Source organism: Neoarius graeffei, chromosome 3 (genome assembly GCF_027579695.1).
Source record: "Neoarius graeffei isolate fNeoGra1 chromosome 3, fNeoGra1.pri, whole genome shotgun sequence".
Lineage (NCBI taxonomy): Eukaryota > Metazoa > Chordata > Actinopteri > Siluriformes > Ariidae > Neoarius > Neoarius graeffei.
The window spans coordinates 75,680,273-75,699,249 of record NC_083571.1 but is presented as its reverse complement, the minus strand read 5'-3'; the positions used below and the strand labels follow the sequence as shown (position 1 = coordinate 75,699,249).

The 18,977-nt window shown below is 39.4% G+C and overlaps 1 protein-coding gene across 8 annotated transcripts in view; it reads right to left on the bottom strand.

Annotated features, from left to right (window-relative positions):
• Positions 1–17: 17 nt before the first annotated feature.
• firrm (fignl1 interacting regulator of recombination and mitosis) overlaps positions 18–18,977 on the bottom strand; it is an 84,671-nt gene continuing 65,711 nt past the window's right edge. For 6 of the 8 annotated variants that reach the window (XM_060917341.1, XM_060917340.1, XM_060917345.1 and 3 more), the window contains 10 exons: positions 17,896–17,947; positions 12,897–12,986; positions 12,505–12,690; positions 9,670–9,786; positions 8,800–8,895; positions 7,331–7,444; positions 6,902–7,006; positions 6,700–6,780; positions 6,467–6,595; positions 18–386 (listed from right to left, as the gene is read on the bottom strand). In XM_060917341.1, the coding sequence (XP_060773324.1) occupies positions 186–386; positions 6,467–6,595; positions 6,700–6,780; positions 6,902–7,006; positions 7,331–7,444; positions 8,800–8,895; positions 9,670–9,786; positions 12,505–12,690; positions 12,897–12,986; positions 17,896–17,947 (1,171 nt within the window). In that variant the 3' untranslated portion in view covers positions 18–185. Of the gene's footprint in view, positions 387–6,466; positions 6,596–6,699; positions 6,781–6,901; positions 7,007–7,330; positions 7,445–8,799; positions 8,896–9,669; positions 9,787–12,504; positions 12,691–12,896; positions 12,987–17,895; positions 17,948–18,977 lie in introns of those variants that run through there. The other 2 variants (XM_060917347.1, XM_060917348.1) reach the window with 2 other exon arrangements.

The following is an 18,977-nucleotide window of genomic DNA, read 5'->3' as shown; positions in this document are numbered from 1 at the left end:
AACCAGTAGAAAGAGCATTACATGAAGTATACATTTAATGTACAAGTAGTATCAAGAGATTTTCATATAAAAAATTAAAAAAATGCTATTTCCCAAATTACATTATTTAATTGCAACTGAAACTCAACTGAAACAGCCAGGACTATGAGAAACAGGACACGATGCTGTGCTTCATTGTTTCCTTATTAGAGTGGATGAGGACTATTACTATTGATTTGTGTGATCAGTGCTTGTAAGGCCTGTAGTCTTGATGTTACCCACTGTGGCAGAGATGAAGCTGTACCCCCAATACCCTGCAGTGCCCTCAGAGCACTTTCTGCTGCCTGGAGGTAGCGCTCATACTCTTCTTGTTTACAGGTCTCTTGGCGTGGCCGCTTGGCACATGGCTGATGGACAAAAGGAGTTGGAATTCAGCATATGTTGTCCGTTAGTGGCTAACAGTAAAGGACAAGCGCTATTTTTTTTTTTTCAATATTTATACTTTATTTGTGAATTACAAGTATGTACACTCAGCTAAATCTACCACCATGTTATCCCTCCTCTACTTGTCCATCAGTGTAAAAGGGACTACCACTGACTAGATATTTGGAAAGTGGATCCTTCTCAGAGCATAAGTGACACTGACGTTGTGTGTTTGGAGCTGGTGTGAATTGTGCTGAGGCATTTAAAAATCGAAGTACACAGTCCCCCAACCAAACCTATGTAGCCAACAGAATATGTTGTGCATTCTGTATAAATTTTGTCTATGGCTCTAATAACCCTAATAATAAATATAGCAGGTTTACCCAAGTGTACATACTCAAGTATAAACTATAAAACTGCTTCTAAAAAAACTTGGGAGGCTGTGTAAAATCATGTAAAAAACAGAATATGATGGTTTGCAAATCATGGAAATCCCTATATTTCCCTGAAAATAGTACAAAGACAACATATCAAATGTTGAAACTGAGAAAATATTGTTTAATGCCAGCAAAAAAAAAAAACCTCTCACTACCTGGTGGAACATCTTATAAATAAGTGGGTAACTTGCACATCTGGGAAGGCGCAATTAATGCTGTAAAATATATACAGGTTTTGAGCAATAAGTTGCCATCCAGATATCTTTTTCAGGGAAGGCCTTGCTTATTTCAGTAAGACAATGCCAAACCGCTTTCTGCACATATTATAACCCTATGGCTCTGTAGTAAGAGTGTCCAGGTGTTAAACTGCCCTGCCTGCAGTCCAGACCCGTCTCCCATTTAAAACATTATGAAGCACAAAATACGAGAAAGGAGACCATGAAATGTTGAGCAAAAGAAATTGTACATCAAGAAAGAATGGGACATTTCACTTTCAAAACTACAGTAAATCGGTCTCCTCAGTTCCCAAACGTTTACGGAGTGTTCTGAAAAGTAGAGGTGATGCAGCACAGTGATAAATATGCCCCATCCCAACTTTTTTGAAATGTGTTGCTGGCATCAAATTCAAAATGAGCATATATTTTTCACAAAATAAACTTTCTCAGTTTCAATGTTTGAGATGTTGTCTTTGTACTATTTTCAATGAAATACAGGGTTTCCATGATTTGCAAATTTTCACACTGTTTTTCTTTTTTACACAGCATCCCAACTTTTTTGGAAATGGGATTGTATAAATACTCAAATATACAGGTGCTGGTCATATAATTAGAACATCATGAAAAAGTTGATTTATTTCAGTAATTCCATTCAAAAAGTGAAACTTGTATATTATATTCATTCATTACACACAGACTGATATATTTCAAATGTTTATTTCTTTTAATTTTGATGATAACTGACAACTAATGAAAATCCCAAATTCAGTATCTCAGAAAATTAGAATATTGTGAAAAGGTTCAATATTGAAGACACCTGGTGCCACACTCTAATCAGCTAATTAACTCAAAACACCTGCAAAGGCCTTTAAATGGTCTCTCAGTCTCGTTCTGTAGGCGACATAATCATGGGGAAGACTGCTGGCTTGACAGTTGTCCAAAAGACGACCATTGACACCTTGCACAAGGAAGGCAAGACACAAAAGGTCATTGCTAAAGAGGCTGGCTGTTCACAGAGCTCTGTGTCCAAGCACATTAATAGAGAGGCGAAGGGAAAGAAAAGATGTGGTAGAAAAAAAAGTGTGCAAGCAATAGAGATAACCGCACCCTGGAGAGGATTGTGAAACAAAACCCATTCAAAAATGTGGGGAGATTCACAAAGAGTGGACTGCAGCTGGAGTCAGTGCTTCAAGAACCACCACGCACAGACGTATGCAAGACATGGGTTTCAGCTGTCGCATTCCTTGTGTCAAGCCACTCTTGAACAAGAGACAGCGTCAGAAGCGTCTTGCCTGGGCTAAAGACAAAAAGGACTGGACTGCTGCTGAGTGGTCCAAAGTTATGTTCTCTGATGAAAGTAAATTTTGCATTTCCTTTGGAAATCAAGGTCCCAGAGTCTGGAGGAAGAGAGGAGAGGCACAGAATCCACGTTGCTTGAGGTCCAGCATAAAGTTTCCACAGTCAGTGATGGTTTGGGGTGCCATGTTATCTGCTGGTGTTGGTCCACTGTGTTTTCCGAGGTCCAAGGTCAACCCAGCCGTCTACCAGGAAGTTTTAGAGCACTTCATGCTTCCTGCTGCTGACCAACTTTATGAAGATGCAGATTTCATTTTCCAACAGGACTTGGCACCTGCACACAGTGCTAAAGCTACCAGTACCTGGTTTAAGGACCATGGTATCCCTGTTCTTAATTGGCCAGCAAACTCGCCTGACCTTAACCCCATAGAAAATCTATGGGGTATTGTGAAGAGGAAGATGCGATATGCCAGACCGAACAATGCAGAAGAGCTGAAGGCCACTATCAGAGCAACCTGGGCTCTCATAACACCTGAGCAGTGCCACAGACTGATCGACTCCATGCCACGTCGCACTGCTGCAGTAATTCAGGCAAAAGGAGCCACAACTAAGTATTGAGTGCTGTACATGCTCATACTTTTCATGTTCATACTCTTCAGTTGGCCAACATTTCTAAAAATCCTTTTTTTGTATTGGTCTTAAGTAATATTCTAATTTTCTGATACACTGAATTTGGGATTTTCATTAGTTGTCAGTTATAATCATCAAAATTAAAAGAAATAAATACTTGAAATATATCAGTCTGTGTGTAATGAATGAATATAATATACAAGTTTCACTTTTTGAATGGAATTACTGAAATAAATAAACTTTTTCATGATATTCTAATTATATGACCAGCACTTGTATACTAAAGAAGCTACAGGTGTTCAACAAATATACACCTTATTAGGAACACCTGTATGTATACCTGTACTTTCATGCAGTTATCCATTCATTCATGTTTCAGCAGCACAATGCATAAATTCATGCAGATACAGGACAAAAGCTTCAGGCAATGTTCACATCAAACAGAATTTTTATAACCGTGGTGAGCAGAAAAGCATCTCAGCACACACAAAATATTGAACGTTGAAGCAGATGAGCTAAAACATCAAGTCACATCAGGTTCCACTCCTGTCAGCCAAGAACAGGAATCTGAGGCCATCATGAGCACAGACTCAGAAAATAAACAGCTAAAGGTTAGAATTACCAAAAAAAACCCCGACCACACCAACACACAACATCTGGTCTTTTTCTAGTCTTCAGCTGTCCATTTTCCGTGAGTCTATGTCCATGACAGCCTCAGATTCCTGTGCTTCACTGACAAGAGTGGAACCTGATATGATCTGCTGCTGCTGCTGGAGCTCATGCACTTCAAAGTTCAATGTTTTGTGTGCGTTGATATATTTTTCTGCTCACCATGGTTATAAAGAGTGATTATTTGAGTTACTACAGACTTTGTCAGTTCAAACCAGTCTGGTCATTCCCCTCTGATTGACAAGGTGTTTCAGCCTGCAGACTCTCTGTTCACAGGATGTTTTTTGTTTTTCCACCTGAGTTTGTGTAAACTAGACTTGAGTGTGAAAATCTCAGGAGCTCAGCAGTTTCTGAAATACTCAAACCAGTCCATCTGGTACCAACACCCATGCCACACTTAAAATCACAGATCACATTTTTACCCCATTCTGATGTTTGTTGTGAACATTAACTAAAGTTCTTGACCTGTATCTGCATGATTTTATGCATTGTGTTGCTGCCACATGATCAAATGTTTGGATAACAGCAAAATTGAGCAGGTGTTCTGATGTGTGTGTGTACAGTGGAGATCAAAATTAGAACAACCTATAATTTGCTAAATTTTAAAGTCACTGCTTATACATATTTGAAGTTATCCTAACAGGAATAGGAGGGCAGGTTTTTGAGCATATTTCATAATTTAAGTATATTCCGGAGCACAATATAATAACAAATGAGAAATTTGAAGAACAAATCTGATCAAAATTAGAGAACACTTTCAGATACCTCCCAGTTATTGGTGTTAATTTTGCACCTGGTGACAATTTCCTTAATTATTCGACAAGCCCCATTTATCTGGCAGCCCTCCTAGGTACTTTGCAAGATGGCAAGCCACTCTAAGGCGACCGAAACCCTGCGACAGCAGGTTGTCCAGATGAAGGCCAAAGAGATGACCCTCTCAGCCACTGCAAGAGAAGTTGGGCATTCCAAGTCTGTGATTTCTAAAATACTGAAGCTTTACAATGACACTAATTCATTCAAGTCCCCCAAAAAGGCTGATCATCCACGCAAGACAAATGCATGAGAGAACAGGATCATGCGGAAACTCTCAATGGGGAATCAGTTCAACACTGCAGCTGGAATTGCTTGCCAGTTTAGTGCTGAACAGGGCAAAGATCTGTCTCGGCATACAGTGTCTCACTGTTTAAGACAATTAGGACTGAAAGCCTACTCTGCAGTGACCAAACCTCTCATAAGTAGAAAGAATAAAAAGGCTAGACTAGCCTTTGCTGAGGAGCATGTTGTGTGGACAGAGGAGAACTGGTCCAAAGTTCACTTTGGTGATGAAAGCAAGTTCAATTTATTTGGGTCTGATGGGAAACACTATGTTTGGTGTCGAACTGGGAAAAGACCGAACCCAAAGTGAACCAAAGTAGTCAGTTAAATTTGGAGGAGGAAGTGTCATGGTTTGGGGGATGTTTTCTGCAGCAGGAGTTGGGCCTCTTGTACAACTACATGGCAGAGTGAATGCAAATATTAATCAGAACCTCCGACGGCAACATACAATTCCTTCACTGCAAGCGTCCCCCAATCAGCCCGCAAGACAATTTCATGCAAGACAATGCCCCCTGTCACACTACAAAACAGGCAAAGCAGTTTCTTGAAGCTAAGAACATTGAAACAATGAAATGACTCCGGCCAGCCCAGAGTCCAGATCTAAACTCTATAGAGAATCTCTGGAAAATCCTTGGCGACAAAGTAATGGCTAAGAAACCCACTACAGTTACCAAACTGTGGAAGAGACTCCAAGAAGAATGGACCAAGACCAAACCAGAGCAGTGTGAGAAACTAGTGATGTCCTGTGGGCGCAGATGTCCTGAAGTCATTCAAAGCAAGGGCCTCTACACTTGCTATTAAGTTCTGAATCCTGTAGCCCTCAAAAAATTTTAGTTTTAAGCTTCTCTTCTGTGACAGTGGTTACTGTTCTCTAATTTTGATCACTGTGTTCCACACAAAGTTTTTTTTTTTTTTTGCTGAAGTGCCTTGGTTATTTAAAACAAACAAACAAACAAACAAACAAACAAACAAACAAACAAACAAACAAACACACTAGTACAATAGCTGATATTCCTTCAAATTCTGAGCAATGAAGATTAAAAATATTTCAGAATAAAACAAATATTTATAAATTGTTCTCAAATTTTGATTACCACTGTGTGTGTTATATATCACATACATATCTCTCACACACACTTTCCAGAAAAGTTGGGATATTTTCCAAAATAAAATAAAAACAAAAATCTGATTTATTAATTCACATGAACCTTTATTTAACTCACAAATGTACAAAGAAATGATTTGATATCCTCACCTGTTACCAATTAACTTGCTTATTGTGGAATCTACCAAAATGGTGTTACTCAAAAAAATTAAATAAATAAATAAATAAATAAATAAATAATGTTGGGACAGAGGCAAAATAACACTGAAAAGTTTATAGGATATTCAAATGTGTTGCAGGCATCAAATTCTTACTTTGCTTATATTTACGAAATGAAATTAAGTTGGTCAGTAACTTAACTGACCAACTATTGAAACCAACAGTAACTACTGAAAATCTTTTCTTTGTTCTTTTGTATTTTTATTCTTTTATTTTTGTATTTTTATTCTTTGTACTTTTGTATACCTCTGTTGTACTTTTTAAATAAAGATTCACATGAATTTACAAATGACAGATTTTCATTTTTATTGCATTTTGGAAATAAATTAAAATATTTATTGCATTTTCCAGCTTTTCTGGAAATGTTTTTTGTGTGTGTGTTACTATATGTAGATCACCTCAGCAACAGATGTTTGTGCAGACGTCTTTTCCCGTCTTTCTAGTCTGTTGTTGTGTCTTTCTATTACAACTGCCTCAGCCCTCAGCTGCTCCATATGGACTCCTGCAGCCTGCTGGTCTGTGATGATCTGCAGAGGTAATCATGCACTGATATTCCTCAACAGTATATTCAGTTAACACAATCTCAAATGATAGCATGTTGGCATACATGCAGCCACATTATGTCACATACTTTACTGAGGAAGTTCACCACTTTGTTCTTTGTCTCCTCTGTGGTCAGACTTTGAGAGATGAACTCTTCATGATTAGTGGCCTTGAAACAGAAGGAAAGGCAGCATCAGAGGAGTGTTAAACCCAGAAGGAATACATTAAAAACTATTCAGTGTAAGGATGTTTGGAAAATAAAGGATTTCTGTCCATTAGGAGAGTCTAACCTCAGCAAAAGTGGCAAAGGCTTCCAGTGTGTGCTGATGGAGCAGCCAAGACTCGTGAATCAGTAAAGTGCTGAACAGACAACTGAGTCTGGGCAGCACCTGAAACTACACACAACAACGAGAAACAGTCATATTCAATTAATCAGGCTTTTACTAATTAAGTACAAAAACAGCCATATATTAAAAACTGATGAGAGGTTTACGGGGAACAATAACAACAGCAGCAACAAAGATTGATGCAGAATTTCATGATTGTGTTCACGTGGATGCTATGGATCAATGGAAACAGTCGAGAATTAATATCTGTATGGTTCAATTGGCAAGAAGGAATCCAAGCTACGTTTACACAGTTATATATTGAAAATAAAAATAGCAAATTCTGCTTGGTTAATAAAAGGACAAAGATCCTGTCCACAAAACTAGTATTACCTGAATATCAGCAGGAACAAATACTTTCCCCATGGAGGCCAAATACTCCAAAATAGCCAGTACCAAGTCATCCTGACACTTCTGCAGATTCAGGCCAATGAGACAGGAAAATCCCTAAAAACACCACAATACTACACTGGTGATATACTGTACACTACATATAAATGGTACATATGTACAGTTACAGCCAGAGGTTTACATACATTTATCATGGACATGAATGTTGTGGCAATATTGGGATTTCAATGATTCCTTTGAACTGTTCTTCCAGTTCATGGCAGGTGTGTGCCTTGGTGTTTCCTGACCATCTGAGCCAATTTCCTCTCAGCTAAGGGTGACTGTTTATCTCTTCTCTTGGACCTTGGCAAAGTGGCTACACCTCCGAATAATTTGTACTTGCCAAACAAACCTTTATGTTGGCACAGAGAAATTACCACTAACACTAACAGGAAGTTAAGAGGCCTTAGCAAGTTAGACATTTTGAAACTTCCAGCACCACTGAATGAATAATCAAAGTGGGTGCAAGTGTTATATGAGTGATTCCACGCTTATGGGTACTGAAATGGGGACATGAACTTATTTTTAAAAATTCACCTAAAACCATTTCTTTTTTTTTACCATCAGGTCACAAAACATGTAATCTTTAATGAATATGTTAAAAGATAACTTTAATTTTCTGAGATGTAATAAAAACATATTTATATGCCAAAGTCAGAACGTAACAGAAGTGTTGTGGACATATATATTCTCAATTTTAACAATGTAGAATTACTTTTTGAAACATAGGAAGGTGATGTTTTAGCAAATATAATTAATAAACATGTGTAGAATAAACATACACATTCTTTCAATAAGATTATATAGTATATGGTATATAGCTAGATTGTAATTAATTTGTAACAGACGCGAGATGGACAATCGTAACAGAAGTAATGTAACAGACATCATTTTGGAACTCATAGGCTTGACTTTGGCATATAAATATGTTTTTATTACATCTCAGAAAATTAAAGTTATCTTTTAGCATATCATTCATTAAAGATTACATGTTTTGTGACCTGATGGTAAAAAAATAAATGGTTTTAGGTGAATAAGTTCATGTCCCCATTTCAGTACCCATAAGCGTGGAATCACTCATATATATATATTTTTGGACCATATATAATTTTAATCCTGTGGTGATTAAAACCCAAAATAAAAAAAATAAAAAAAACCTGTGCCCCGAATTCTGTTGTTGTTTTTTCCCAATAAAAAAATGCATGTTGTATGATCATTTTCCCCCAGAAAAAGAATGGTTCAAAGAAAATCACTGAAAGCTGAATATTACTATTACATTCTTGTCCATGACTGTATGTAGACTTCAGACTTCAACTGTATATGAGGTACAGTGGAAAGAAAATATGTAACATGAAACAAACGAAAGGAAAAATGGGGAAGAACAGGTGAGAAGGAAATGATGAACTTGTTACCTGAACTATGGCCTGTGGTTCTATACTTTTAATCAACTTCCCTGAAATGGACAGAAGCAGCCTCAAGGTACACTGAAGAGAGGGGTGGATCTGAACCTACACAAGAGACAAAACGGCTTAAAATGCGTACATATGTACTATATGAATAAATAAACCATATGTTAAAGCTATGGTGCATTGAATTATACTTCTTTATTTTAAAAAAAGAAAAAAAAAAGAATGAATTACTGACTAAGGGTATAAAAATATCATGTTCCTGAGCTGCTATGGGTCACCCCTGTAGTGTCAGGTTGGAAACTCTTCCTTAATCAGTATTTTTAAACGCTGTTATATCAGGCAAGTGTGTGACATCGTGGGTCCCCAAGTGTATTTTAGCTAATGTGCTAATACTATCTGGCTTGTCAAGAACAAAAGAGACAGTCTAAATAATAAAATAAACAGATAACAGATCAAGTAGTACAAATAGACACATCAGAATACCAGAGGTGATGGCTTTTGTTACTTGTGTGTCTGTCCCAAACCAAATACTACCGTACTAAATGGTCTGTCAGTACACCATTGGTGCCGTTATCAAATAATCATATTACTAAGTGTGCATTAAGCAATTTTGGATACAGCCTTGAATTGTCTCTTAATGTATATTGTGAGTCGGTGTAACATGACTGAGCACTCAGCCATGAGATTAATCTGGCCACATTGTGAAATGTTCTTTTCCAAGCAGCCATACATGTTTTTTTTTTTAAATCAGGGAGGGTGAAACTACAAAACTTTTACATTCAGCAGATATTAAAAAACAAAACAAAACAAACAAACAAAAAAACACATAATAAAAACAAAAAGTGTCCAATTGTACAGTGTTTGCTTTTTAACCTGGGCAGCATCCATGCGATTCCACAGCTGATGAATAATGGTTAGTGAAGAAGTCATACACTCGGTCTGCAGGGGCTCTGCTCGGACCACCACCAATAAACAGCTCAGTGCCTTGTTCTGAATCAGGATGAAACGAGAGCGAGAGAACTTCAAAATATAAATTTTTATATAGACAACAGTGAGGTAAATTGTATTCAAATTTTCTTTTTGATAATTAGGATGTTAAATTGTAATTTTTTTGGGAGTGGGAGGCTGGGGGAGGGTACACTGAAGAGAGGGGTGGATCTGAACCTACACAAGAGACAAAACGGCTTAAAATGCGTACATATGTGCTACATGAATATATAGTACATATGTACACACATGTACGGGGGTGGGGGGTGTTCTTCCCAATTTGATCTGACTAATTTCCACCCAGTAGCTAACTCTCCCCCATCACACATGGTATCTACCAACCGAGGAAGATGGGGATAGCTCATGCTGCATCACAGGGCAGCGCAACACACTCAGAGGAAAATGACCTCATCTGCAAACATGAGCTCACAGATGTCCATCATTGGTTCATGTCACTGTGAGTGACGAGAGAGAGAGACTATGCCCCTCCCAGATGTCTGAGACATCATCGGGATTCAAATTCATAATCTCTGGACAACAGGGAAAACACTTTTCTGTTACGCCACTAAAATGTAATTTCAGCACATCCACAACATGTAACAGCTAATTTGCAGAAGAAAACTAACAAAAGGTCTGGAACTCATTCTAAATGTTTTCTGTCAACAATGAAGAGAAACGAAGAGTCAATGCCAATGAAGGTGACTGCCCTAAAGCTGAATGTCAGAATAAGTTCATCACAGATGTAGCCAGAATTACACTCAGGATATCTATAACAGTGTATGAATTACAGCACTTTTAATATGTGGACCCTACTTTTTAAGGGACCAAATTTTGACAAAATCACAAATTCATTTTTAATACTTGGTTACTCATCATTTGCAGCCGATGACTGCCTAAGTCAGGAACCCACAGACATGAGCAGATGCTGGATTTCTTCCCTGGTGATGCTCTGTCAGGCCATGATTGCAGTGGTCTTCACTTCCTGCTTGTTCTTGGAGTGCTCTGCCTTCAGTTTTTTCTTCAGGGAGTGAAAGACAGCTCAACTGGGTTCAGGTCAGGTGACTGACTTGACCACAGGAGAGCATTCTACTTCTTTGCCTTAAAAAAGTCTTGGGGTACTTTCAAATTAAGCTTTAAGATATAAAATTAAGATTGTTTATCTGCACTGTGAAATGCCAGTTCCACTGTCAGTCAGACACACCCACGCTATAACATGAGGTGGTAGACTTCACATCATGAACAGTTCCTTCATTTCTCCTACCATCATTCCGGTACAAGTTGATCATCTGTCCATCAGATGCTGTTCCAGAACCAAACCGGTTTAAAAAAAAAAGTTTTTGACAAACTCGAACATGGCCCTCCTTTTCCCGTCTTCTTTTGATTGGTGACTTTGACAGAAATGCACCTACCTCTTGGAGGGTGCTCTTCATCTGACTAAATGTTTTTCCTTCATTTGGAAAAGAATTCTTCAGTCATCTACCACAGTTGTCTTGTAGTCTTCTCTCCTTTATGGTGTTCCTGAGCTCACCAGTGTTTTTTTTCCTTTTTAATAATCTCATCTCATCATCTCTAGCCGCTTTATCCTGTTCTACAGGGTCGCAGGCAAGCTGGAGCCTATCCCAGCTGACTCCGGGCAAAAGGCGGAGTACATCCTGGACAAGTCGCCAGGTCATCACAGAGCTGACACACAGACACAGACAACCATTCACACTCACATTCACACCTACGGTCAATTTAGAGTCACCAGTTAAACTAACCTGCATGTCTTTGGACTGTGGGGGAAACCGGAGCACCCGGAGGAAACCCACGCGGGCACGGGGAGAACATGCAAACTCCGCACAGAAAGGCCCTCGCCGGCCACGGGGCTCGAACCCGGACCTTCTTGCTGTGAGGCGACAGCGCTAACCACTACACCACCGTGCCGCCCATGTTTTATAATAAATGATACATTTGTTTTGATTTTTTCAGTCTAATGATGGCTTGCTTCACTAGCAGTGGCAGTGCTTTGGACTTCATATTGCGAATTACCAGCAAGAGAGAGTCCAAATACAAATACCACACTTCATATCAAATCTACTTATGAATGGTTGAAAGGAGAAAACTTCAAGAATCCAGTAGAAGGCAACAGGAAAACACTACTGTAAATTTCCCTAGTTAGAGCATGAGTAAGTGGGTGTCATTTACCACCACACTAAATAGGTAAAGGAAAAGTACACTCAAGATATTTATGTACAATAGAACTCTTAAATCATAAAATAATAAGTATGCTGATAAAAAAATAAAACCACACTGATTTTCTCATGGTCACCAACTTATAAAAACAAGCAGAGTCCTAGATTGTTGTGAATTTCTATTTAACTCATCTCATCAAAGTTTGTTCAGGGTCAGACTTGGAAAACTGAACACAATACGGTAGCCTTGAGGCACATGATCTGTGCCAGGTTTTTTTTTTTTAAATAAACTCCTGTTGAAATATATCCTGTTTAAATGTTTACATCTGTGTGTGAAAGGCCCACAATGCCACTAAAAGATAATCTACACAAAAACCCAACATCATTAAACACTGCCTTTTAAACTAGTATGATCTGGAAACACACAAAGTAAGCTGGGAGGAGATGGGTATGTATCTATTTAACCTCTGATAAAGAAGGGAAGCTGTTTCTCATGTCAGTTTACCCCTTCACACAACTGAGAAACAGATTTGTTAAGTGAGGTCCTCACCAGTGTATGTATGTTCCCCAGCCGGTAGCCTGCACCATGCCAAGTATCAAGAGCAGCTTGGACTCCGCTCAGTACCTCCACTTCCACACGAGCACGCACATCCGAGCACAGACTACTGAGCAAAACTGGACTCCACAGACAGAAGTTCTCATCCTTAGATGGCAAGAAGCATTCAACAAACTCCAACTAAATGAAATAATAAATGCACACACACACAGGGATAGTGAAAACAGTAACAATGTCACATGGAACTCATTGGAGTCTGTGAAACACAAAAGCTTTCACTATAGAACACTAACTGCACTAATACACGTATCAATGCCATATAGTTGATGAACGATGCACTGTGTGTGTGGAGAGAGAGAGAAAGAGAGAGAGAGAGAGAAAGAAACCTGGTGGTTTGGGGTCATAAGAAAGAGCAGACGTCTTAGCAGCAAACCCAAATGAGTCAGCTGATAGCTTGCACTTGAGCACGACTTTATCTACAACAAATACAACAGAAAGAGAGAGTCACTAAAGTTGCAGTCATGAACAGACAAACAAAGTAAAACATCTCTCAAATCAAAACTGCTACTTGCTACATGAAATATTTGTTATTAAAATGTACAGTCACAGGAGAAAACATGTTTTTATTTATCAGGGCATATATAACAATTGTGTGGTCACTTAGGGTTGAGGTCTGGACTTTGACTTGTCCATTCCAACACCTTGATTTTTTTTGCCTCCCTTGGCCATTCAGCTGTTGATTTGCTGGTGTGCTTGGGATAACTGTCCTGTTGCGTGACCCAGTTTCAGCTCAGCTTAATCTGCTGGACAGATGGTCTCACATTTATCTCAAGAATATTCTGGTATAAAGTGGAGTCGTTGTCTCAAACAAGTTTCGCCCGGTGCCGTGGCAGCAAAACAAGCCCAAATCATCAGTCCTCCACCACCACACTTGACATCAAAATAGCTTTAAAAAAAAAACTAGACTGCATTTCGCAGAGAAAATGCAAAGTGTGCTTGCTGAGCTGTAGCAGAACAGCTATCATGCTAGCATGCTAAAATCTAACATGCCAACATGCTAATGCCAACATGTTAACAACTAGCATGCTAACAGCATACTAACATGCTAAAAGCTAACATGTTAACATGTTAATGCTAACATGCTAATAGATAACATGCTAACAGCTAGCATTCTAACATGCTAAGGATTAACATACTATTTGTTAAAATTCTAACACTAAGGCTAATATGCTGACAGCTATCATGCTAACAGCTAACAGGTTAACATGCTAATGGATAGTATGTTAACTTTTAGCATGCTAACACGCTGAGGGTGACATGCTAACAGCTAACAGTTAGTATGCTAACATGCTCAGGCAAACTCGCTAACAGCAAACATGCGAACTCTGCATGCTACCATGCTAATCCTAACATGTTAACAGCTCTCATGATAACATGCTAACAAATCACGAGCTAACAGCAGGCATGAGATCATAATGGGTAACATGCTAACAGCTAGCATGGTAACACGTGAATGCTTATATGCTAATTGCTATCATGTGTGCGTGGAAGTATTCCTAATAAAGTGGCCATTGAATTGAAGTTGATTTGCTGTCAAAGTCTCAAATGAGCAGATCCTTGCCAAATGCATCATCACCTATGGGTGAAGGGAGGAATGACTCAGTCAAGCTTCCACTGATTAGTGGCAAAATGGAGAAAAAATGTAAGGATGAAAGGCAAGACAAAGATGAGTGCGGGTCAGAACCGATATCATGTGTGAGATGGGTGATTTGGCCTGAGGTGCCGTATTAAGTTTGGTGGATGTGTGGTGAAGTGTTACTGAGCAAAACTCCACTCATTTGAATGGGGCCAAAAATCAATGGAAGCCTATGGAGGTAAAAAGAGATGCGTGAAAACCAAGGAAAAGACGAGTGCAGGTCTCAGATGAGGGGATGGATCTGTGCGGGGACTTGGCCTGAGGCATCAAGTGAAGTTTCTTGAAGTTTGGACACTTGGTTAAAAAAATTGGAGTGTGAAAGTTTTTCTCCTGAAACACCATTTTCAATGGGGCCAAAAATCAATGCAAGCCTATGGAGGAAAAAGGGATGAGCAAAAAGAAAGGAAAAATATGAGTGCGGGTCAGAACCGATTGCATGTATGTGTCGGGGGAGTTGGCCTGAAGTATCACATGAGGTTTGGTGCATCTGCGATGGAGCGTGTCCGAGTAGGACGATTCAATTCATGAGCCCTATTCATTCTCTATGGGAAAAAAACAAAAGAAAAACTACAAGAACAAGAGAACGGGGGCATTGATCCAAAAGCTGTATACAAGCACACTACACTACTTCGGGCCAGACGTCTCAGAGTTGGAACGGTGTCTCTATCTCGAACGCCCTAGGAGGAATAGTGGATCCAAAAAACGTGTCGGAATAAGGCAGAATAAGTAAACTTAAGAACAACAATAGCGTGCTTGCCTTTGAAACACAGACTTTCAGCTTTAAATTTACCTCACCCAAGAGGTACTGTAGGCGTATCTGTGTCAAAGAGAAGTCTTCATCAGAGTAAATACAGAGAGTATACCACAAGATGTAAACCATTGGTAAGCCTCAAAAACAGAAAGAACAGCATGTATGGCTGCCAATGGAACTGGTTCTATCTATCTATTTATCCATCTATCTATCCATCCATCTATCTATCTACAGTGGGGCAAAAAAGTATTTAGTCAGCCACCAATTGTGCAAGTTCTCCCACTTAAAAAGATGAGAGAGGCCTGTAATTTTCATCATAGGTACACTTCAACTATGAGAGACAAAATGGGGGGGAAGAATCCAGGAAATCACATTGTAGGATTTTTAATGAATTAATTGGTAAATTCCTCGGTAAAATAAGTATTTGGTCACCTACAAGCAAGCAAGATTTCTCGCTCTCACAGACCTGTAACAACTTCTTTAAGAGGCTCCTCTGTCCTCCACTCGTTACCTGTATTATGGCACCTGTTTGAACTAGTTATCAGTATAAAAGACACCTGTCCACAACCTCAAACACACTCCAAACTCCATTATGGCCAAGACCAAAGAGCTGTCAAAGGACACCAGAAACAAAATTGTAGACCTGCACCAGGCTGAGAAGACTGAATCTGCAATAGGTAAGCAGCTTGGTGTGAAGAAATCAACTGTGGGAGCAATTATTAGAAAATGGAAGACATACAAGACCACTGATAATCTCCCTCGATCTGGGGCTCCATGCAAGATCTCACCCCGTGGGGTCAAAATGATCACAAGAACGGTGAGCAAAAATCCCAGAACCACACGGGGGGACCTAGTGAATGACCTGCAGAGAGCTGGGACCAAAGTAACAAAGGCTACCATCAGTAACACACTACGCTGCCAGGGACTCAAATCCTGCAGTGCCAGACGTGTCCCCCTGCTTAAGCCAGTACATGTCCAGGCCCATCTGAAGTTTGCTAGAGAGCATTTGGATGATCCAGAAGAGGATTGGGAGAATTTCATATGGTCAGATGAAACCAAGATAGAACTTTTTGGTAAAAACTCAACTTGTCGTGTTTGGAGGAGAAAGAATGCTGAGTTGCATCCAAAGAATACCATACTTACTGTGAAGCATGGGGGTGGAAGCATCATGCTTTGGGGCTGTTCTTCTGCAAAGGGACCAGGACGACTGATCCGTGTAAAGGAAAGAATGAATGGGGCCATGTATCATGAGATTTTGAGTGAAAACCTCCTTCCATCAGCAAGGGCATTGAAGATGAAACTAGGTCTTTCAGCATGACAATGATCCCAAACACACCGCCCGGGCAACGAAGGAGTGGCTTCGTAAGAAGCATTTCAAGGTCCTGGAGTGGCCTAGCCAGTCTCCAGATCTCAACCCCATAGAAAATCTTTGGAGGGAGTTGAAAGTCCGTGTTGCCCAGCGACAGCCCCAAAACATCACTGCTCTAGAGGAGATCTGCATGGAGGAATGGGCCAAAATACCAGCAACAGTGTGTGAAAATCTTGTGAAGACTTACAGAAAACGTTTGACCTCTGTCATTGCCAACAAAGGGTATATAACAAAGTATTGAGATGAACTTTTGTTATTGACCAAATACTTATTTTCCACCATAATTTGCAAATAAATTCTTTAAAAATCAGACAGACAATGTGATTTTCTGGATTTTTCTTTCTCATTTTGTCTCTCATAGTTGAGGTATACCTATGATGAAAATTACAGGCCTCTCTCATCTTTTTAAGTGGGAGAACTTGCACAATTGGTGACTGACTAAATACTTTTTTGCCCCACTGTATATCCCTGCGATGACCTGGTGACTTGTCCAGGGTGTACCCTGCCTTGCCCCTAGTCAGCTGGGACAGGCTCCAGCTTGCCTGCAACCCTGTACAGAATAAGCGACTACAGATTTTGTGTGTGTGTGTGTGTGTATATCTCACAGTATTTGGTAAAATTTTGTTGTCTGACTCTGTGTTTAGAATACAGTCCGGAGCTTCTTTTTAAGTGGGAGAACTTGCACAATTGGTGACTGACTAAATACTTTTTTTGCCCCAGTCTATCTATCTAAATTTAATTTATTTTAATTTATTTATGTGACTGCTAACAACATCAGCAGGATGAATTACAAAGTTTGCAGGGCTATATTATCTGCTCACATTCAGCCAAACGCTTCACAACTCATTGGACGGTGTTTCACAGTGCAGCTGGACAATGACTCAAGATTAATTTGAAAGTAACCCAAGACTTTAAGGTAAAGGAGTTAAGTGTTCTGCAGTGGCCAAGTCAGTCACCTGACCTGAATCCAACTGAGCAGCATTTCATTTCCTGAAGCAAAAACTGAAGGCAAAACACCCCAAGAACAAGCAAGACATGAAGACCACTGCAGTAGAGGTCATCACCAGGGAAGAAACCCAGCGTCTGCTCATGTCTATGAATTCCAGATTTCAGGAATTGTAGAATTTGTAACCAAGTATTAAAATGACAATGTAATTTATGATTGCTAAAATAAACATCTTTGTACAGGACTGTACATTCCTGTAGATATTTTGACAAAATATACAAATAATAATAGATTTAGAATAAACAGAATACATTGTAATTATATAGAATCTATAATTATAAACTTATAGATGATTATTATAAACTTTTTGCTCTTCCTTTGTAACAGGGCACAATACACACCCACCCAATGCCTTAGATAAAGCATCCAAGCCAAGCACTACAGGTAAGAGTAGCATGATCTTACAGACAGGTGTCCACTTCCCAAAACAGATTTGACACCAATTGTCACCTCTGTTGGGGTGTTGGTGAAACAGAGAGCTTAATCCTGTCACTCCCAGGAGAGATTTCCAAAAATCACTGAGAGCACAGAAAGAAAGGTCACATTCAACCGCCTACACTCACCAAGTGAGCTGTGAAGAGAACGTGGTGCAAACATAACTCAGCTGTGCCGTATCTACACACACACACACACACACACACACACACACACACACACACACAAGGAAGAAAAATAAAGTTAGAGAAAGTCACTCAAATATGCATTCAACACACACATACAACCCTAATTCCAAAAAAAGTTGGGACGCTGTGTGAACTGTAAATTAAAACAGAATGCGATAATTTACAAGTGGAAACCCTATATTTCATTGAAAACAGTACAAAGACCACCTATCAAATGTTGAAATTGAGAAATTTTATTGTTTTTTGAAAAATACATGCTCATTTTAAATTTGATGTCAGCAACACATTTCAAAAAAGTTGGGACAGGAGCATGTTTACCACTGTGTTGCATCACCTCTACTTTTAATCACTGTCAATGTCTGGGAACTGAGGAGATCAAATGCTGTAGTGTTGAAAGAGAAATGTTGTGCCATTCTTGCCTGATCTACAATTTCAGTTGCTCAACAGTTTGGGGTCTCCCTTGTCATATTTTGTGCTTTATAATGCGTCAAATGGGAGACAGGTCTGGACTGCAGGCAGGCCAGTTTAGCACCTGGACTCTTATTATGGCGCCGTGCAGTTTTAATATGTGCAGAAAGCGGTTTGGCATTGTCTTGCTGAAAGAAGGAAGGCCTTCCCTGAAAAAGATTTTGTCTGGATGGCAGCATATTGCTCTGAAAAGTACACATATCATTCAGCATTAATGATGCCTTCCCAGATGTACAAGCTACCCATATCATGTGCACGAATACACCCTCATACCATCACAGATGCTGGCTTTTGAACTATGCACTGATAAGCCGGATGGTCCCTCATCTCTTTAGCCTGGAGGACACTGTGTCCACGATTTCTAAAAAGAATTTCTACTTTTGATTCGTCAGACCGCGAGACAGTTTTCCCACTTCGCCTCAGTCCATTGTAAAAGAGCTTGGGCCCAGAGACGATGGCAGTGTTTCTGGATATTGTTTATATGTGGTTTTAACTTGTATTTGTGGATGCAGTAATTAACTGTTTTCAGAGATGATGGTTTTCTGAAGTGTTCT